This window comes from Maniola hyperantus, chromosome 9 (genome assembly GCF_902806685.2).
Source record: "Maniola hyperantus chromosome 9, iAphHyp1.2, whole genome shotgun sequence".
In the NCBI taxonomy this organism is placed as follows: Eukaryota; Metazoa; Arthropoda; class Insecta; order Lepidoptera; family Nymphalidae; genus Maniola; species Maniola hyperantus.
In genome coordinates this window covers 3,720,305-3,738,437 of record NC_048544.1, presented here as the reverse complement: position 1 = coordinate 3,738,437, position 18,133 = coordinate 3,720,305, and the positions used below count along the sequence as shown (strand labels likewise).

General features: G+C 37.1%; 1 protein-coding gene across 1 annotated transcript; it reads left to right on the top strand.

Moving 5' to 3' along the window:
• Nucleotides 1–278: 278 nt before the first annotated feature.
• Nucleotides 279–17,868, top strand: ifc (delta4-sphingolipid-FADS-like protein ifc). The gene is made up of 7 exons (XM_069500730.1): nucleotides 279–574; nucleotides 5,214–5,390; nucleotides 6,789–6,928; nucleotides 10,066–10,279; nucleotides 11,140–11,205; nucleotides 11,651–11,796; nucleotides 13,872–17,868. The coding sequence occupies exons 1-7, from the start codon at nucleotides 493–495 to the stop codon at nucleotides 14,010–14,012; spliced, it is 966 nt and encodes a 321-aa protein (XP_069356831.1). The 5' UTR covers nucleotides 279–492; the 3' UTR covers nucleotides 14,013–17,868.
• The last annotated feature ends 265 nt before the right edge of the window (nucleotides 17,869–18,133 follow it).

The following is an 18,133-nucleotide window of genomic DNA, read 5'->3' as shown; positions in this document are numbered from 1 at the left end:
TTACACAGTACTTTACTGCCGTACTCAGAGTCGCTTAATCGTTACTTAAGTTTGGTTAAGACGAGACAGAGCTGTATCTCTCACATAAATCTGTCTCGTTTTAACTCAATCGTAAGTAACGATTAGCGACTCTGAGTATGGCAGTAAGTCTGGCTTTTTTAATCAGTCTACGTTCAAATCTGAACGAAAAGTTACTGTCAGCTGTCATGGCACAAAAGTGACAATTTCTGACAACATCAACTATGACTAATGACAATGACATTTCATTTTCATGGCCATCGGCGACGACGTTTCATTTAATTTAAAAATTAATTATTTTTTATATCACTCGTATTTCTAACCGGTTGGTCGTGATTTCGTCGAACCTGATAAGGGCGTTATTATTTACATACTTTCTTTACCAGCCGGTGAAAACGCGCGTACCTAAATGTAGTGCACAGAGGACACTAAAGTATAAAGTTGACTAAGAATTGTGTGTGAAAATTCTGGAAAATGGGTGCTCATGTGTCTAGAAACGACTTCGAGTGGGTTCACACGGAGGAGCCGCATGCATCTCGCCGGAAGATCATCCTAGGTATATTACGTCATGTATAATTTACATTAAATTTGGTGGTGGTTTGTTTCGATATGCTTGATCAAAAATCATTGCAATTGCTCTAGCTTAGTCTTCATCCGCAAAAATTCGGTTTCCACGACAGATCCCTCGAGGAGACCGATTTTGATCAAAGTAGGATAGGATCAAATGCAAACTAAATCTGAGCTTATTTAATATCTATCTACGAATTGAATCCAACAAGAAAGTATTGTTTAACTGTTGGTCCAGAAATTATTTTAATGATGACCTGTTAAGTACAAACTTGTTCAAGTGGAAGAAGCGTCGGTATAACCTACTCTTAGTTGTCTTAGTTATAAAATGTAATGTGAGGCACAATTTTTTAAGAAATAAACGTTTTTCTTTCTTTACAATGTTATGTTATTGTTGGAAGGTACCAGGAGGAGGCAATTAGTGTAAAGTACATTGATGTTATTAACTAGTTACTTGCTTTATCTCTGAACTGAATAAGTGCATAAAAAAACCAGCTTCAAGCCACAACAAATATCACTCAAATGAACTTTTACAAAAAAATTGAAAATGTACTTAGGTACAAGTTACATATTTTGTTATTATAAAAGCCATTAATCAAAATAAGAAGAAGAACTTATAAATCTAAAATTGAGTATAACTGTGAAGTTCAGAAGTGATTGCATGAATCCCTTGAGACCTTTGTCCAGCAGTCAACATTCAACAGTTGGAGAAACAAACAAACCAAAGTACATTGGCTTTATCTCTGAACTAAATACTGCATAGAAAACCACAAAGCCACAACAAATACTTTGGATTCAAATAAACTTTTACAAAAAATTACAAATGTACTTATATATAGTTTGTTATAAATGCCAGCCATTAATCAAAATAAGAAGAAGAACTCATAATTCTAAAATTGAGTATAAAGTGTGAAGCTCAGAAATAAAGCCATGAATCCCTTGAGACCTTTGTCCAGCAGTCAACATTCGGAGGAAACAAACAAACCACAACAACCTTCAGACATATTAGGTCAAATCAATCTATATCAATTTAAATTAATATCTCTGTCTGTTAATATTGCAGTCCACATTTGCCGGGATTTATAGCTGAATGATAGAACAGCTAAATACTTAAAATAGTTTAATCAATATCATACCTTATTTTTAGGATGACAATTGAACTTAATATCCCATAATACCAGCAATGTAAACAACTAACGCATTGGTTTTTATCAGTTTGCACAAATGATAACCTACTAGATTTATTTGTATAGATATATATATAGCTCTGTGTCATCAATGGCCGTGACGGTGAAGGTCAGATGATGTGACAAGTGGTTGACTGTTCAACCACAAAATGTGTTTTTGAGACAATTTACACTTTTTTGTCATCTAGAATCTAGATATTTAAAAGCAGAGTCCATATCCAATAAAAAGGAAAATGCCCCATTGGGTTTAAAGAATTAAATAAATTGTAGGTGTTAGAATTGATATCTATATCTGTACATAAAAGGTAAAGCTGACTAACTGATCTATCAACGCACAGCTCACACCACTGGACGGATGGGGCTGAAATTTGTCTAACATAACAAACATCTAACACGTTTAACGTCTATACACGTGAGATACGTATAAGGAAAATCACTCACGATAGCTTAAACGCTAAAATAAAATATTTTAAAATGCAAAATTTTCCTTAGTTCTGTATAACCAGAATAAATTGCTACAGAATATTATTTATCATCTTTTCACATAATTTAAATAACTTATGTGCAGAGTATCCATATTTCAGATTATGCTAGTATTTTAGCGTTTAAACTACCGTGACATATTATTTAGTATGCTATTGTTGATCCAAGAAGTTTAAAAATTGATAACTTATGCTTCACTAACAGATTATCTTCCGTAGGCAAATTTGAAAATGTTGTAAGTATGTGGTAGGTACTTTATGTAAAACCGCAAAATGGAACTAATATAACTATATCAAGTGAAGTATCATATGAAAGGGCTTCACCTGTGCATTCTGAAATTTTTTTTTTTCAACAACAAGTGATGTTTTTTAGGGTTCTGTATGTCCACAGAAAAGAGGAACCCTTATAGGATCTCTTTGTTGTCTGTCTGTCTGTTGTGTCTGTCAAGACAATCAAGACCTATAGAGTCCCGTCCCGTTGACCTAGGATGATGAAATAAGGCAGATAATCCGTAAACCGCGAATTTGTGGTAACATCACAAAAAAGTGTTATTTCTTGTATGATGGTACGAGACCCTTCGTTAGCGAGTCAGACTCGCACTTGGCCGACTTTTACTACTGGGATCACTTTAGCCTCCTCAGAGTATTAAGACTTAAGTAAGCTGTGATAGCCGGACGTCCGCCTCCTAATTGGAGGTCCGGAGGTTCGATACCGACCTCTGAATTTTCGGAATTATGTGCGTTTTAAGTAATTAAATATCACTTGCTTTAACGGTGAAGGAAAACATCGTGAGGAAATCGGCATGCCTGAGAGTTCTCCATAATGTTCTCAAAGATGTGTGAAGCCTGCCAATCCTTACTTGGCCAGCATGGTAGACTTTGACCAAAACCCTTCTCAGTCTGAAAGGAGACCCGTGCTCTGTAGTGAGCCGGCGATGGGTTGATTATGGGTTGGCTCTAATGAGTGTTCCCACGTTAGCCTCTCAATAAATGTTGTTAATTGTTCTGATTAGACACAACTTCGAGCTGAGACGTTAATTTCACGTTTAGTCATACCTACTAGTGAACTACTACAAGACTACAACCGTGCAAGTGTTATTCAACAATGAGCATTCGTAGACATATTATCTACCTACTTTATACAGGCTAACGTCGACTAAAACTAAATACGTGAGTATAGCCGTTGAGAAATCTGATATATTTACCTACATTTATTTGAATGAAATCCATACTAATATTATAAATGCGAATGTGTGTCTGTCTATCTGTCTGTCTGTCTGTCTGTCTGCTAGCCTTACCGTTCAACCGACTGACGAAATTTGGTACAGATATAGCTAAGCTATAGCTTGCAAGAAACTATATGCTTAGAAGATATAGCTTGAATCCCAGGGAAGAACATAGGCTGCTTTTCATCCTGGAAAAATCCAACTCATTAGTTTTCGAGATAAAAAGTCGCCTATGTGTGTGCCGCGATTAAGTAAATAAATAAATAAATAAAAATCTTTTTTATTCAAATAAACTTTTACAAGTACTTTCGAATTCGAAATCGATTCAACCTACAGAATCCGGCAGGAAAAATATTGCACGTATCGAACTATGGTTTTATAGAACGTTGTCCCTGTCGTTGAGACCGACAAAATGTCGCATAGGTTTGAGTGACAGGAACGATACTCTACGAAGCTGAAATCTCTTTCTAAAGTTCGATGTGCAATATTTTCTGCCGGGTACTGTACAAGCTATATCTGCATCAATACCATCAGGAATATTTAAGCAAATGGAAAAGGTAACAGACAGACACACACTTTCTCTTACGATATCTATTTAAAACGGACCTCACCGTTCACCGATACGATAATACTTAATCATTCTATCGGTCACGTATAGTCGTATATCAAGGGTTTAATTTGGCGATTATTTGATAAGAGATAAGTGCGAACATCTGTTACTTACATGGAAAATACCTAACAAGGTTTCATTCCTAGGGTTCCATACCCAAATGTCGTATTACCAAGCCGTCCGTCCGCCTGTCTGTCAGCGGGCTGTATCTCATGAACCGTAATAGGTAGGGAGTTGTTATAGAATGAGTATTTCGTATTGCGTATTTTTACAAATAATAAAAAAATTTAAACAGCCGCCATGAAAATTATTGTTCTTGGACGATGGTGCGGAACCCTTCGTGTGCGAGTCTGACTCGTACTTGGCCAATTTTTAATGACCTTACTCAACAAACAAGAGTTTCGCTAAACTCCTGTTTGCTTAAATTTTTTAAATTATCTTTTCTTAATTTACTCCCTTGTTTTCCGGAACGTAACTAGATATTAGTTAAGCAGTGATAGCCTAGTGGTTAAGACCTCGGTCTCCTATTCGGGAGGTCCGGGGACCGATCCCATGCACGTACATTTAACTTTTCGGAGTTAGACGTGCGTACTTGACTTGTTTTAAAAGAGAAGGAAAACATCACGAGGAAACTCCATGTCTGAAAGTTTTCCATAATTTTCTCAAAAGTGTGTGAAGGCCTAAAACCTTCTCATTCTGAAAAGAGACCCATCTTAGTAGTGTGCCAGCGAGTTGATAATGACTTATTGAAGTTATTGCATAACAGATATTTTAGCATTTAAACTATCGTGAGTGATTTCCATTATAAATATGGATGATTACTGTCCCTGTAAAAAAGGAAAGGTTTCCCCGGAAAGGTTCGCGAAACTAGTCGGGCTTACGTCGACTAAACACGTGCATAACTACAAGCTGTAATCATCCATATTAATAACACATATTTTCATGTAATCGCCATATATAAGCCTTATCTCCGAACTAATATAGTCAGCTTTGCGGGGCTAATAAAAATAACCAAGCTCGCAAACAACTCTGCAGCAAACTTGGAGTCAAGCTCAGATTCCCTAATAGAACATTTTGAAATACTTACGTATTTGATTAATGAATTTTCGTTTTTCTTTTCCAGAGAAATACCCAGAAATCAAGAAGCTATACGGGTATGACCCGATGTTCAAATGGGTGGTGACTCTCATGGTTCTGGCGCAGTTCGCGATGCTGCCCATAGTGCAGCACATGAGCTGGCCAGTGCTGCTCATCGTGGCATACTGCTTCGGCGGAGTTATCAACCACTCTCTTATGTTAGGTATGTATCACAATAAGGGTCGCTTGCGGTTGAATGACACCTACAATGTCACGATCGCAATCACCTCTGATTGGCCCACACTCACTCACTCTTGCCGAAAATACATTGTTGCAACAAGAATACTATAAATTCAGCCAATCACAACAATTGCGATTGTAATAATGATTAATGCAGGTTTTCCGGTAGCTTAGGTAAAATAACAGTCTGCAGTATATCAATCTCCTCTGATTGGCCGAAACTCTCTTTCTATTGGCTAAAATGCACTGTCGCAACAAGAAAACTTCAATAAAGCATTTCGGTTTTCAAAATTCCCGTGGGTACTTTCGATTTTGCTAGATAAACCTAATACCTACTCGTCTTGGCGAGGACACTCCCGTGCCCCCTGATTGTAGTACCAGCTCTAGGATGCAAGTTATCTCTGTACCGAATTTAGTCAAAAGCAACCGTTGTTGAGTCGTGACAGGTAACATACAGACAGACACAGATACTTTCGTATTTTAAAAAAAGGACAGGTAAGTTTTTATGAAAATTCGTCATTGTTGAAGTGAATACCTACCTTTATTTTTGTTTACGGGGGAAATCTTAGTGAATAGGTACCTAAGTGAAAAGTGAATACCTATCGGCATTTGACTTTTTGAATGCTACATAATATTAGAAGCAGAGTCCACAGGAAAAGTCGCGGGCAAAAGCAAGTGCAGTAGTCTAGACTATATATAATAAATCATTATCGGAACTAGGTATGTATGAGTACCGAACCGATATCATCAGTAGGTACATAAAGGTAGAGTGCCCGATTGGCTCATTATTCACACGTTACGATCACTGATAAAATACTCGGTATCGACTACAAACATAATAGCAACATGAGTTTATTGTAACAAGTGTAAGTGATAAGATAATGAAGTACTTACTTAACTAGTTAACTAGTGTATTTATTAGAGGATTAAGAACTTTTCCCTGTTGTATATTGATGTATTATGTTTTTATCTGTTAATTACCTATCTACCTTACTTGGTAAAACATAAGGACAAATAAAATTCCATTTTTGAAGCGACGTATCTATCTATAATATAAAAATGAATCACTAAATGTGTTGGTCATCGCAAATCTCGAGAACAGCTGAACACATTCCTTAGACAATGTCTTTAGGTATATTGTATATTTTTAGCAAGACCGTTATTTAATAGTAAATACCTAAAACATTTGATCTAGCGAACCAGTTTTTTCCGCTTAGCCTCGGTAACTCGCCTTAACATCGAAATGAAGTCATTTTGACGTCAGCCGAAATAAAAATATACCATCAGCTCGAAACTTCAGTCTATGCTGACGTCACTAAAATGGCGGCCACGCGCCTTTGCAATTTGCGGGACTTATAGTAAGATATTTGTGTTTTTGCAGCAATTCACGAACTAGCGCACAACCTAGGGTTCGGCCACAACCGGCCGCTGCACAACCGACTGCTCGGATTCTTCGCGAACCTGCCCATCGGGATACCTATATCTATCAGCTTCAAGAAGTACCACTTGGAACACCATAGAGTAAGTTCAATCTTTTTACCCGATTAAGAGATAGTATGTGAACCCTAGACTCTGAAAAGAAAATCGGTCTGTCTGTCTGTCGTGTTCTGCGCAAAGTTACGCAAAACAAACTAATAACCGTACCTTCAAAAAACAAATACGGTGAGCGCACCAGTGCATAAATAATCCCTCGCCTAATAAATACTTTAGATAACAAATTTAGAACTAGATTTAATTTAAAATATAAGCTAAAATCCTATTATATTAACAAACTGTAATGATCCCCATTTTTGTATAAAATGTAATGTAATGTTTCTATAAACAATAAATTGTTTACTATTATTATGTATTAAGAAGTAGACGGAATGACACACTTTTTAAACCTTCGTGGTTTTTTGCTGTGTCTAAATTGGATTTGTTAAACATTCTTAATGTTGGTAATTAAACAAAAAAAAAAAAGAAGAAACCTACACTAATAATTAGTATTTTCAGTTTTCAAACTAAGATAACTATATCAAGTGGGTGAAAGAGCATCACTTGTGCATTCTAAAAGAGATTTTTATTTATTTTTATGCATCATAGTTTTTCATTTATCGTGCAAAATGTCGAAAAACTACGACTGTAGTACGGACCCTCGGTGCGCGAGCCTGAATAGCACTTGGCCGGTTTTTTTTTTCAATTTTTGAGGTGTAAAAAATGACACAAATGAGAAAATAGTCCTCGTGTAATAAATAAATAAATAAAGCCTTTATCATTGAATTTACATTTAAAAGTTACATAATTTAAATCGCGCACTTTAGTTCTTTCCGATCAGCGCGTCTTCTGACGCATAGGCCTCCTCCAGGTTTTTCCATAAGAGTCTGTTTTGTGCTTCTCTTGTCCATAGTGATCCCGCTGCCTGCTTTATATCGTCTACCCAGCGTTTCCTTTGTCTACCCCTTTTCCGCTTTGAGCCATCCCTATCTTCGCATTCTGTTATAGCTTTGGTCCACTTCTTTGACTTCTCTCGAAGCATGTGTCCAGTCCATCTCCATTTAAGTATTTTGGGTGTGGATGACTACATCTTCGAGTTTGGTGATTCGTCTTAAATCTTTGCATCTCTTCCTGTCCTTTCTGGTGAATCCCAACATGCCGCGTTCCATGCCTCTTTGGCAAGTCCTAATTTTTTGAAGAGTTTTATTTATTTATTTATTTTAATATGCTAGTCGACGCATTTTAAACTGAGTCGTCGAGTTATCTGTCTGTTTCGCTCGCACTTACCCACGACCTGTAAGTGCGAACGAAACAGACAGATAACTCGACGACTCAGTTTAAAATGCGTTTAAAATAAACAACACTTGAAAAAACATTTTCCTGCGAAACATAAAGTAGGTAACTACTAGTTCTAGGTACTTGTAATTTATACAAAGAAAACGTTGTTCACGTCTTATGACTTGATCAAGATATTTATGTCTCAAGTAGGTATATACAATAACAAGGGAAAAATTCTACAAATATGAGTGTTTGAAATCACGATAAGCGCGTGATAAATTCAGTTAATGCAAAAGTACTTAAATCTCATCTTTATTGTTCGATATAGAATGAAGATTTATTTTTCTTTTTAAAAGAATATTAGCCAATGATGACTAATATTCCCCTTACCCCTCCAATTAAGCGTTAAGCTTATGCTAGGAGTAGATACGACAATAGTGCAACCGGTAGGGTTTGAACCGACTAATTTGAAAAATGTTGGCTAATTTCTGCGATTTTGTTAGCGTGAGATTGGATTTTCAAAAGAATTCGCAAGATGGTTCTGTAAGGCGGAAACAAACTATCGGACGTAAGCCGCGGCTGACAGCCACGACAGATATAGTATGCGACAGATCGAGATGGCAAGCGGGGAGGGAGCCCCTGCGCTAACGCCGTATGGGGTAGCGCGGATGACGTGCGGGGCATCCCCCCGCCTCATACCCCGATTCCTATCTCAACCTGTCGCGGACTATAGGTGTGCACAGCAGTGGCGAAGGGTGAAAATCTGAAAAAGAGAAGCCGGAAACGTACTTACTTACCTAAAAGAATATCAGCTGTTCCCCATCGATTTTTGTTTTCAAAACTTAATTTTGAAACATTACTATCGTTACGTAACAAGAAATCTGTTAAACAACAATCTATGTGAATTAAGGCAATTTCTGATTTTGACTTACCAAACTGAATCAAAATTACCGTCAACTTACACTTATTAGTTATTAATCACTATCCCCAATTTATTATATCGAAATAAAACACCACTAACAACTTTAAAAACAAACAAGCATGGCCGCTTCACAAAAACAAATGTATCAACAATATCAAATCACCCTTCAAAATACAAAATACTCAAAATAGTAGCATGTACCTGTTAAAACAATAATATTAATATAATTTTTAATTTGGACGTATTATAGAGTAACTCGGATCCAACCGAGTTATTTGCGTCAAATTACTCTGACCTGTCAGAGTTGCAAATTCGTATTCGCTACTGGGCCAGATTAAATTGGTGGGTTCTTATGTTGGTCACCCGTAGAGCGAGACAGCCCTAGTTCGCTTCTTTCGCTTTCGCTAGGGAAATGAAAGAGATAGATACTAAGCAAAAATCTATCTCGGAAAGCCGATATCTTGCGGGTTGTACGGTGTATGGTACCTGCTACCTACTACCTACTTACATTAGCTGATATGCAGTATGCTTTTAACTTAAATACAATAACAAAAAAAAATTTAACATGCGTGACAATCAAACCTTTGGCCTACATTTATGTGAAGTAGTACCTACGCTTTAGGTATGCCAATTCTTAAAGGGAAGCCGATAGGAATCGTGTTATATTGACTCTTCGCCGCTGGTGCACAGTCTTTTTTCGGCTGCCAAAATCATCCAGCGGGCCAGAATTCTACCGGACGTCCGAGCGCTTAAAAACAGCCTAAGGTTAAGCCCATTTTATTATTCAGATACCTATAAGTCGCAGTGGTCATCCGCGTCCGATAATTTGTTTCCGCCTTTATACAAAATCTCATGACGTCTAAATGTATTAGTATCCCTCTCATAACGTTCTGTGCGGAAAAGGACAGTATTAGATTCAGACCTGACAATTTAGATTAGAGAGATTAAAATTGAATAAGTCACATTACAGATTTTATCCTTACAGTACCAAGGAGATGAGGTGATAGATGTGGATCTGCCTACACTAGTAGAAGCGAAGCTGTTCTGTACGACGGGCGGGAAGCTGGTGTGGCTGATATTCCAGCCTTTGTTCTACTCCCTGCGCCCTCTGGTGGTGAGGCCCAAACCGCCCACGCCGCTGGAGCTCATCAACCTCATCATACAGCTGTGCTTTGACGCGGTAGTCGTTAAACTTTTTGGCAAGTACCCTCTTTATTAACCTATATATAATCCGTACTCCTCACGCACCATTTTAACTCGATGGGTCAACTGTCATGTCAAAAGTACGGTTTACCTTTAAAATAAGGACCAAAATCGTACATTTGATATGAAATTTTATACAAAAAGTTAAAATGGCGAGTGAGGAGTCAAATTTTACGCGTTATACTTACATACAACTGTTCTTTAGGTACTGTAAAAAGATCGCCCTCGCTTAAATTGAATTGAAACACATGGGGCCAAGCCAATCTATAGGATCTTGCTTGCCCAATCTGTTACGAAAAAGGGAGGCATAAAATGATATAACGACGGTTAGAAACAATAATTTTGAAAAATTCTCACTGTACCTAATAATGCGTGTAGCCATTCACTTAAATGACTTTCAAACTAAACTAAACTAAAGGTCGCATCATGTAACTATTAGTGATGTAACGAATATTCGCATTCGCATCCGCGAATGTCCAAAATATGACATTCGTTACATCACTAGTAAGTATACCCAATACTAATATTATAAAATGCGAAAGTGTGTGTCAGTTGTCTGTTGCCATTTCACTGCTCATCCGCTTAACCGATTTTGACGAAATGTACTGAGATAACTTGCCTCATGGAGCTATTTTTTGTACCGAAAAATAAAGAACTTCTACGAGATTAAAATAAACCTAAACCCACGCGGACTTAGTCACGGGCATCATAGTAAAAAGTGGCAAAAGAAAAATAAACTAAACACTATTTTATTTTTTACCTCTTAAATTTTTTGTAATTTATTTAGCTTATTCGATTATTATTTTCGTAAAATGTTAATACAAGTAAAAATTTAATGTTTTATTATTTGTTCCAGGTTGGAAAGTACTTGGATACCTTCTTTTAGGATCCTTCATGGCCATGGGGGTCCATCCAGTAGCAGGTAAATATTTTGATGTATATTTGTCTACTGCATCACAAATATTTGGACTGCATCCGGGGATACGGGCCATTAACGTTTCTTTATAAAGCTATGTGCATTGTGCACCTCATCATCATCATCATCATCACCAACCGATAGACGTCCACTGCTGAACAAAGGTCTCTTGTAGGGACTTCACACGCCACGGTCTTGCGCCGCCTGACTCGAGCGGCTCCCTGCGACTAGTCTGATGTCGTCCGTCCACCTAGTGGGGGGGTCTTCCAAGGCTGCGTCTTGTGCACCTGCTTGACCTGAATTCTTTCTATGCTGATAACAACTATCCAGAATGCTGAAAAATTCGACAAAATTACTCTTAGACAAACTTCTTTGTTTGAGAGAAAGTTAGTTTAAACTTACTTTTGATTCCAACTTAACTTGAAGTGTAACGTTCCTGGATATGTTTCAGGTCACTTCATATCGGAGCACTACATGTTCCGGAAAGGCTTTGAAACCTACTCTTACTACGGGCCTCTCAACTGGATCACCTTCAACGTGGGCTATCACAACGAGCACCACGACTTCCCCGCTGTTCCGGGGAGCAGACTACCTGAGGTACGAGTAGGTCTCATAGTAGACTGATGAGGCAGGACCAATAGTAGATTACTGAGGCAGGTGTAGTAGTAAACTGCTGAGGCAAGTCTAGTAGTAAACTGCTGAGGCAGGTTACTGGCAGGCTCGTATACTACGGGTCTCTCAACTGGATCACCTTCAACGTGGGCTATCACAACGAGCACCACGACTTCCCCGCTGTTCCGGGGAGCAGACTACCTGAGGTACGAGTAGGTCTCATAGTAGACTGATGAGGCAGGACCAGTAGTAGATTACTGAGGCATGTGTAGTAGTAAACTGCTAAGGCAGGTTACTGGCAGGCTTGTAGCATACTCTTACTACAGGCCTCTCAATTGGATTACCTTCAATGTGGGCTATTACAATGAGCACCATACCATGACTCGCCGTCGCTCGTTCCAGGGAGCAGACTACCAGAGGTAGGTCCAATGGTAGACGGATGAGGCAGGACCAGTAGTAGACTACTGAGGTAGGACCAGTGGTAGACTAATGAGGTAGGACCAGTAGTGGACTGCCGAAGCAGATTACTCGCAGGCTCGTAAATCACAGATCCGCCATTAACTTGCAGTGTTCTACATAAAAGTGCTAGGTATACCTTGTACAATGGTACGGAACCCTTCGTGTGCGATTCCGACTCGCACTTGACCGGTTTTTTAACATAAAAATAGAGTTATTTCTGCTGGAAAATATTTCTTATGTTAAAAAATTGAAAAATATATGCTGTTTACGCATTGCGACGTCATTATTCGCTTTCCGTACAGCGTGATGTTAATAATTTATTATGTTAAAAATAAATTAAAATCATGACTTTTTAAAATTATTCTCTCTAATAATGAATTCTAGCCCAATACACTACCACTATACAAAAAATCAAATCGTTTTACTACTACAGTCCAAGACCCTATTAATGGAAACTGGTTACGACCCTCAGCAATTATTAATACGAGATACACACAGAGAGAGATAATATGTTAAACAAGTTTTACAGAATTTCCTGAATTTACGAAAGTTTTCCTTATTGCTTGTAGGTATTCGTCGGTTGTGTTAGTTTACATTCACGATAAACAGGTGTTACATCTGTTATCTATTATTTGTTTGTATTTTTATCTATTTCGTAGTAGTATATTTTCCTATCGATAATGAAATATGAATGTGTCATGTACTGTGACTCACTTAATGTCTAGACTAGATGATGCCCGCGACTTGGTCCGCGTGGATTTAGGCTCTTAAAAATCCCGTGGGAACTATTTGATTTTCCGGGATAAAAAGTAGCCTATGTCCTTCCCCGGGATGCAAGCTATCGCTGTACCAAATTTCGTCAAAATGGGTTGAATGGATGGGCCGTGAAAGGCTAGCAGACAGACAGACAGACAGACGGACAGACAGACAGAAACACTTTCGCATTTATAATATTAATATGGATGATGCCCGAGATATAACCCGCGCGGGTTTAGATTTAAAAAAATCGATGTTCGACGACCTCCCTGGCGCAGTGGTAAGCGCTGTGTTCTTATTAGTGGGAGGTCGCAGGTTCGATTCCTGGCAGGGCTTTGGAATTTTAAAATTTCTAAAATTTCTGATTTGGTCTGACTGGAGTCTTCGGCCGTGGCTAGTTACCACCCTACCGGCAAAGCCGTGCCGCTAAGCGATTAAGCGTTCCGGGTAGAAAGCAAAGGTGTATGGGTTTAGTAAAAACTGCCATACTCCTTCCAGCTTCCATCTTAGACTGCATCGTCACTTACCACCAGGTGAGATTGCAGTCAAGGGCTAACTTGTATTTTTTTTTCCGTAGGAACTCTGATTTTCCGTCATAAAAAGTAGGCTTATGTCCGTTGTCGGGATGCAAGCTACCGCTGTACGAAATTTCGTCTAAATCCGTTAAACAGATGGGTCGTGAAGAGGGAACAGACAAACAGACAGAAACACTTTCTCATTTATAATTTTAGATATGGATGGATTAGTATGGATAATGCTGTTTATGATAGTACTATGGGTATATTAATTTGGATTACTATGGATAAGCGCATGGATAGATAGTGAACATTTTTTTGTTTCCACAGGTGAAACGCATAGCCCCAGAGTTCTACGCCGACCTGCCTCAACACCACAGCTGGTCGTCTGTCCTCTACGACTTTGTGATGGACCCCGAAATTGGACCCTACGCGAGGATCAAACGCAAACACGCCGGCTTGGAAACATAGGTGAACAATGGTACGGACTCTGAGCACAACTAAATTTTAGAGCATTCGCATCCTCTTCTTACTAATATAATATGAAAAGGACAGACAGTTTGACAGTTTTAAGTTTATTTTAGAGCCGTTAAACCTCGTGACTTTAGGTGCCAGTCGCGACCCTATCGTTTAAATTTGTTGCGTGCACTAAAATTTAGAGTTTTCAATGTAAAATTCATGTTCCGTCCTTTTTTAGCAATATTAAAAAGAAAAGGATGCAGATATTCTAAATTTAGTTTAGCGAAAAACAACAGAATCAGCGCCAATATTACTTTATACTAGCATTTGACACCTCCTGCTAACTTCAGTATTTTAAGTGTGTTTCTACTCATACATATAGCACGTACTGGATGCAACGTATTTTGAAATACTTTACTTTTAAAGTCTGTTCGCTTAGATACGGTAAATACGGTGGGATGATGATTATGTCAAAAATATTTTTAGGAACTAAATAACATAATATGTCATATAATTATGGTTATATCTTCTATATATAAAAATGAATCGCTGAATGTGTTGCTCATCGCAAATCTCGAGAACAGCTGAACCGATTTTGCTAATTCTTTTTTATAATATTCCTTGAAGTACGAGGATGGTTCTTACGGAGAGAAAAGTTTAAAAAAAATTAATCGACTGTTGGGCGATACGAAGTTTGCCGGGGCAGCTAGTATTAAATAATCGTCCATAATTCGTAAAATCCACGTCCGCTGTTAGTTTTAAGTTTGCTAACCGTTTGAAGTTATCGATTTAACTAAAAAAGTACGTCGAATTATATCTATGTATTTCATACAAGCTCCCATACTAAACGAGCATTTTGACGATTGATAAAAAGTAGCTGATTTGACTAGTAGTCATCATCCCTATTGTCCAACGCGCTGTCACGGTGTACACCCGCAGGAGAATTTAGCGTCTACCTACTCATATTTTTTCATAAAAATCTCTTTGCTACCTAACTTGTGTTTATTCCTAGTTTATTACAATAACCATAAGATATTTTATTATTAGAATAGAAAAACATTAATTTAACAAACACATTATAAAATAAAAGCAAAATAATAAGAATGTCTGTGGGTGTACCGACACTATGTTAGTGAACAGATACTATACTATGTTAGCGAATTATGTTGCTGCTGTAATGGGCAATCATTGTTTTGTATTACGTATGACTTTTAAATTTTGGGATCTGACTTGGGATCCTGTGTATAATATAATAATTTTATATTATAGGTATATAGGTAGTATTTTATTTTTTTATTTAGTTTTATTACTTTGTGGGATTTTTTTATTTGTACTTTTCCTAATTATCATGTTTTGACTTTCTAATAAAATTGTATATAATCGAATATAGTATATACATAATAATATCCCATACAGAAAACATAATTATATTTAGGTTTTTTATCTATAAAATGATTTTTACGGGTAAGTATAAATATAATAAATGTTTAATGTAATTTTAAAATATTATTTATTTTTATATGTCTTAGGACCGAAACAGCTACCTACGATATTTTAGAAATCACTGATTCTTAAAATATTGTCAATGTTTTGGCCCTGAAGACGTGTATAAAAGTTCCAAAAAAATAGTGATAAATGTCTATTCAGATCAACTAAATCCTTTCACCAAAGGTTTTCTGAAGAGATCGTTTGTTTGTGAGTAAGACCACCTTTGCCGTTCTGTATAGTTTCTTCCGTGGCGTGTTGTTTTCCAGTATACTTATATGTGCGTGTAATATAAATTTCAAAATTGATATTTTTTATAGCTAGTTGGCTACGACATAGCCAATATAGTGTTTCGAAATCCAATATCAAGTAACGATATTATATTCAGAAAAAGCGATATTACCCACTCCTAATTCACTTACTCCTCTAGCTGCGCGATTGCGGTAGAATGACAGCTACAATTTCACGATCGCAATCACCTCTGATTGGTTGACGCTCGCTCACTATTGGCTACAATGCATTGTTGCAACAAGAATAGCACAAATTCAGCCAATCACAACAATTGAGATTGTAATAATGATTGATGCAGGTTTTACGAAATCGCCCTACTGATTTCTGATCATTCGACGGCTCTGCCGCAGCTAACCTCCTCCAGTTTCTATATTGCAACTGCAGTAGAATTATTGTCAACTACCCCAGTCCTTAAAAACAACTGCTTGAGTAGTGATTGTTAACTGTATTGCTATTTGCCGCCCTTAGCGTCTGCGAAGCGACCGTTTTCGCAATATATTTTTATAAATAAGTGTTGCATATTATAAGTCCCGCAAATTGTTATTGCGCTGGAACCATATCTCATCATTAACATCGAAATGACGTCATTTTGACGTCAGCCGAAAGAAAAATATACCATCAGCTCGAATAGAATAGAATAGAATGTTTTTTGATTCATGTAAACTTTTTACAAGTACTTATGGTCAGGTAGTTTTAATTTACCACCGGTTCGGAATGCCGAAACTTCAGTCTAGTGCTGATGTCACTAAAATGAAGGCCACGCGCATTAGCAATTGGGTATTTGGGTACTTATATGCATAAAGTTAGAAAAGTAATTGCATTTAATGCGGTGGTGATAACTAGATATTATTATTGTATATGAAACTGCTGTTTTTTAATAATCTAAAATAAGCTTATAAATCATAATATGGTGTGCTAATTCTGTTGTACACAATCTCCTAACTAAACTAAAATGAGAGATCTAATTAATATATTGTTATCCTTTTCATAATGCTTTCTGTGGAAAAGAATAGCATTCCTACATACAATTTAGAGATTATGTACAACAGAATTAGTCACAATCACCTTTAAAGCTTTTAATTTTGTATTCAATATGTTATTATTGACAGTTATGAAATATTTAAATGAAACTTTATTGAAACATTATTTTAAAATTACCTACCGAGTATGATTAAACTAAAAACCATAATGTTAACTACCGAACGAAATCACTAAAAGTTAGATTACACAGGTCATTATATTATGATCTTATATTCTTCTACTGCTTTAATTATATAATTAAGAGCTTATATTGGCGTTAATTGTAAATAATAAATATATACCCCATATTCATAAAAACTTCAAATACTCTGCATATCAATTAAAATGTCAATTTATTTGGCCCTGTGATGCTTTCTCACTAAGAAGTTCCGGAATATTGGACACTAAAGTAAAACTGCCGTGGCCAAATGACTATTAGGAATTTTAACTTTTTATGAATAAGGGCATTTAGGGTGATTACGCACTGCATCCGATCTGAATCCGTGAAAATACGTTCAGAAGTAGTCATAGAACTATTTGTATGAAAGCTTACGCACTCCCGACTTCCGTCAACCGAGTGCTCCCCGTCATCCGTGAGAATACCTCGGATGTTCCGAATTCAAATCGGACATAAATGACGTAGATATGTCAAAGAGGTCCACTGAATTAGCTTAGATTTGGATTAGAGATCTGATTAGTGCGTAAGCAATATCTGATTTTCACGGACTCGGATCGGATGAGTGCGTAACCGCTTTTAGGTTGAAAACTATAGAGCGCACTTTGACTTTGCTTAGACTTAAGTTTCAGTTAAAACGAGACAGATTTATGCCAGTGCCAGCGCTCTATAGATCTCAGCCTAAATCTTTAAAATCCATGAAGTGCAAATTAAACAATGTTTTTGGTTATGTCCTAAGTTATAGTAAGTGTATTACTGAATGATCTGTTTTATGTTTAATCTGTACTTCTGCGTTGATACGAAGCAAGGTCACATACAGGATGTATCGGTGTAGTGTACAAAGCTATACGTTTGTATACCTATGTATTATGTTGAAATAAATTGTTGAAAAATTAATTGTTTTTGTATTCCAATAATTATTATATTCCTATTGAAACAAAAAGAAACGGGAAACCACGACGCCTTTTCTAAAATTAACTGAACTTTTAGGCAAGACGCATTGCAACACTATAAAATCCGCCTACTTACACATTTTATCCGCAACCACCCTGGTTGCGGATAAAATGTGCAAGTCGGCGGATTTTATCTATTTTATATTTATATATTTTGACATCCGCGGTTGCGAATTATTAGAAGTTCACATCCGCGGATGCAGATGTGG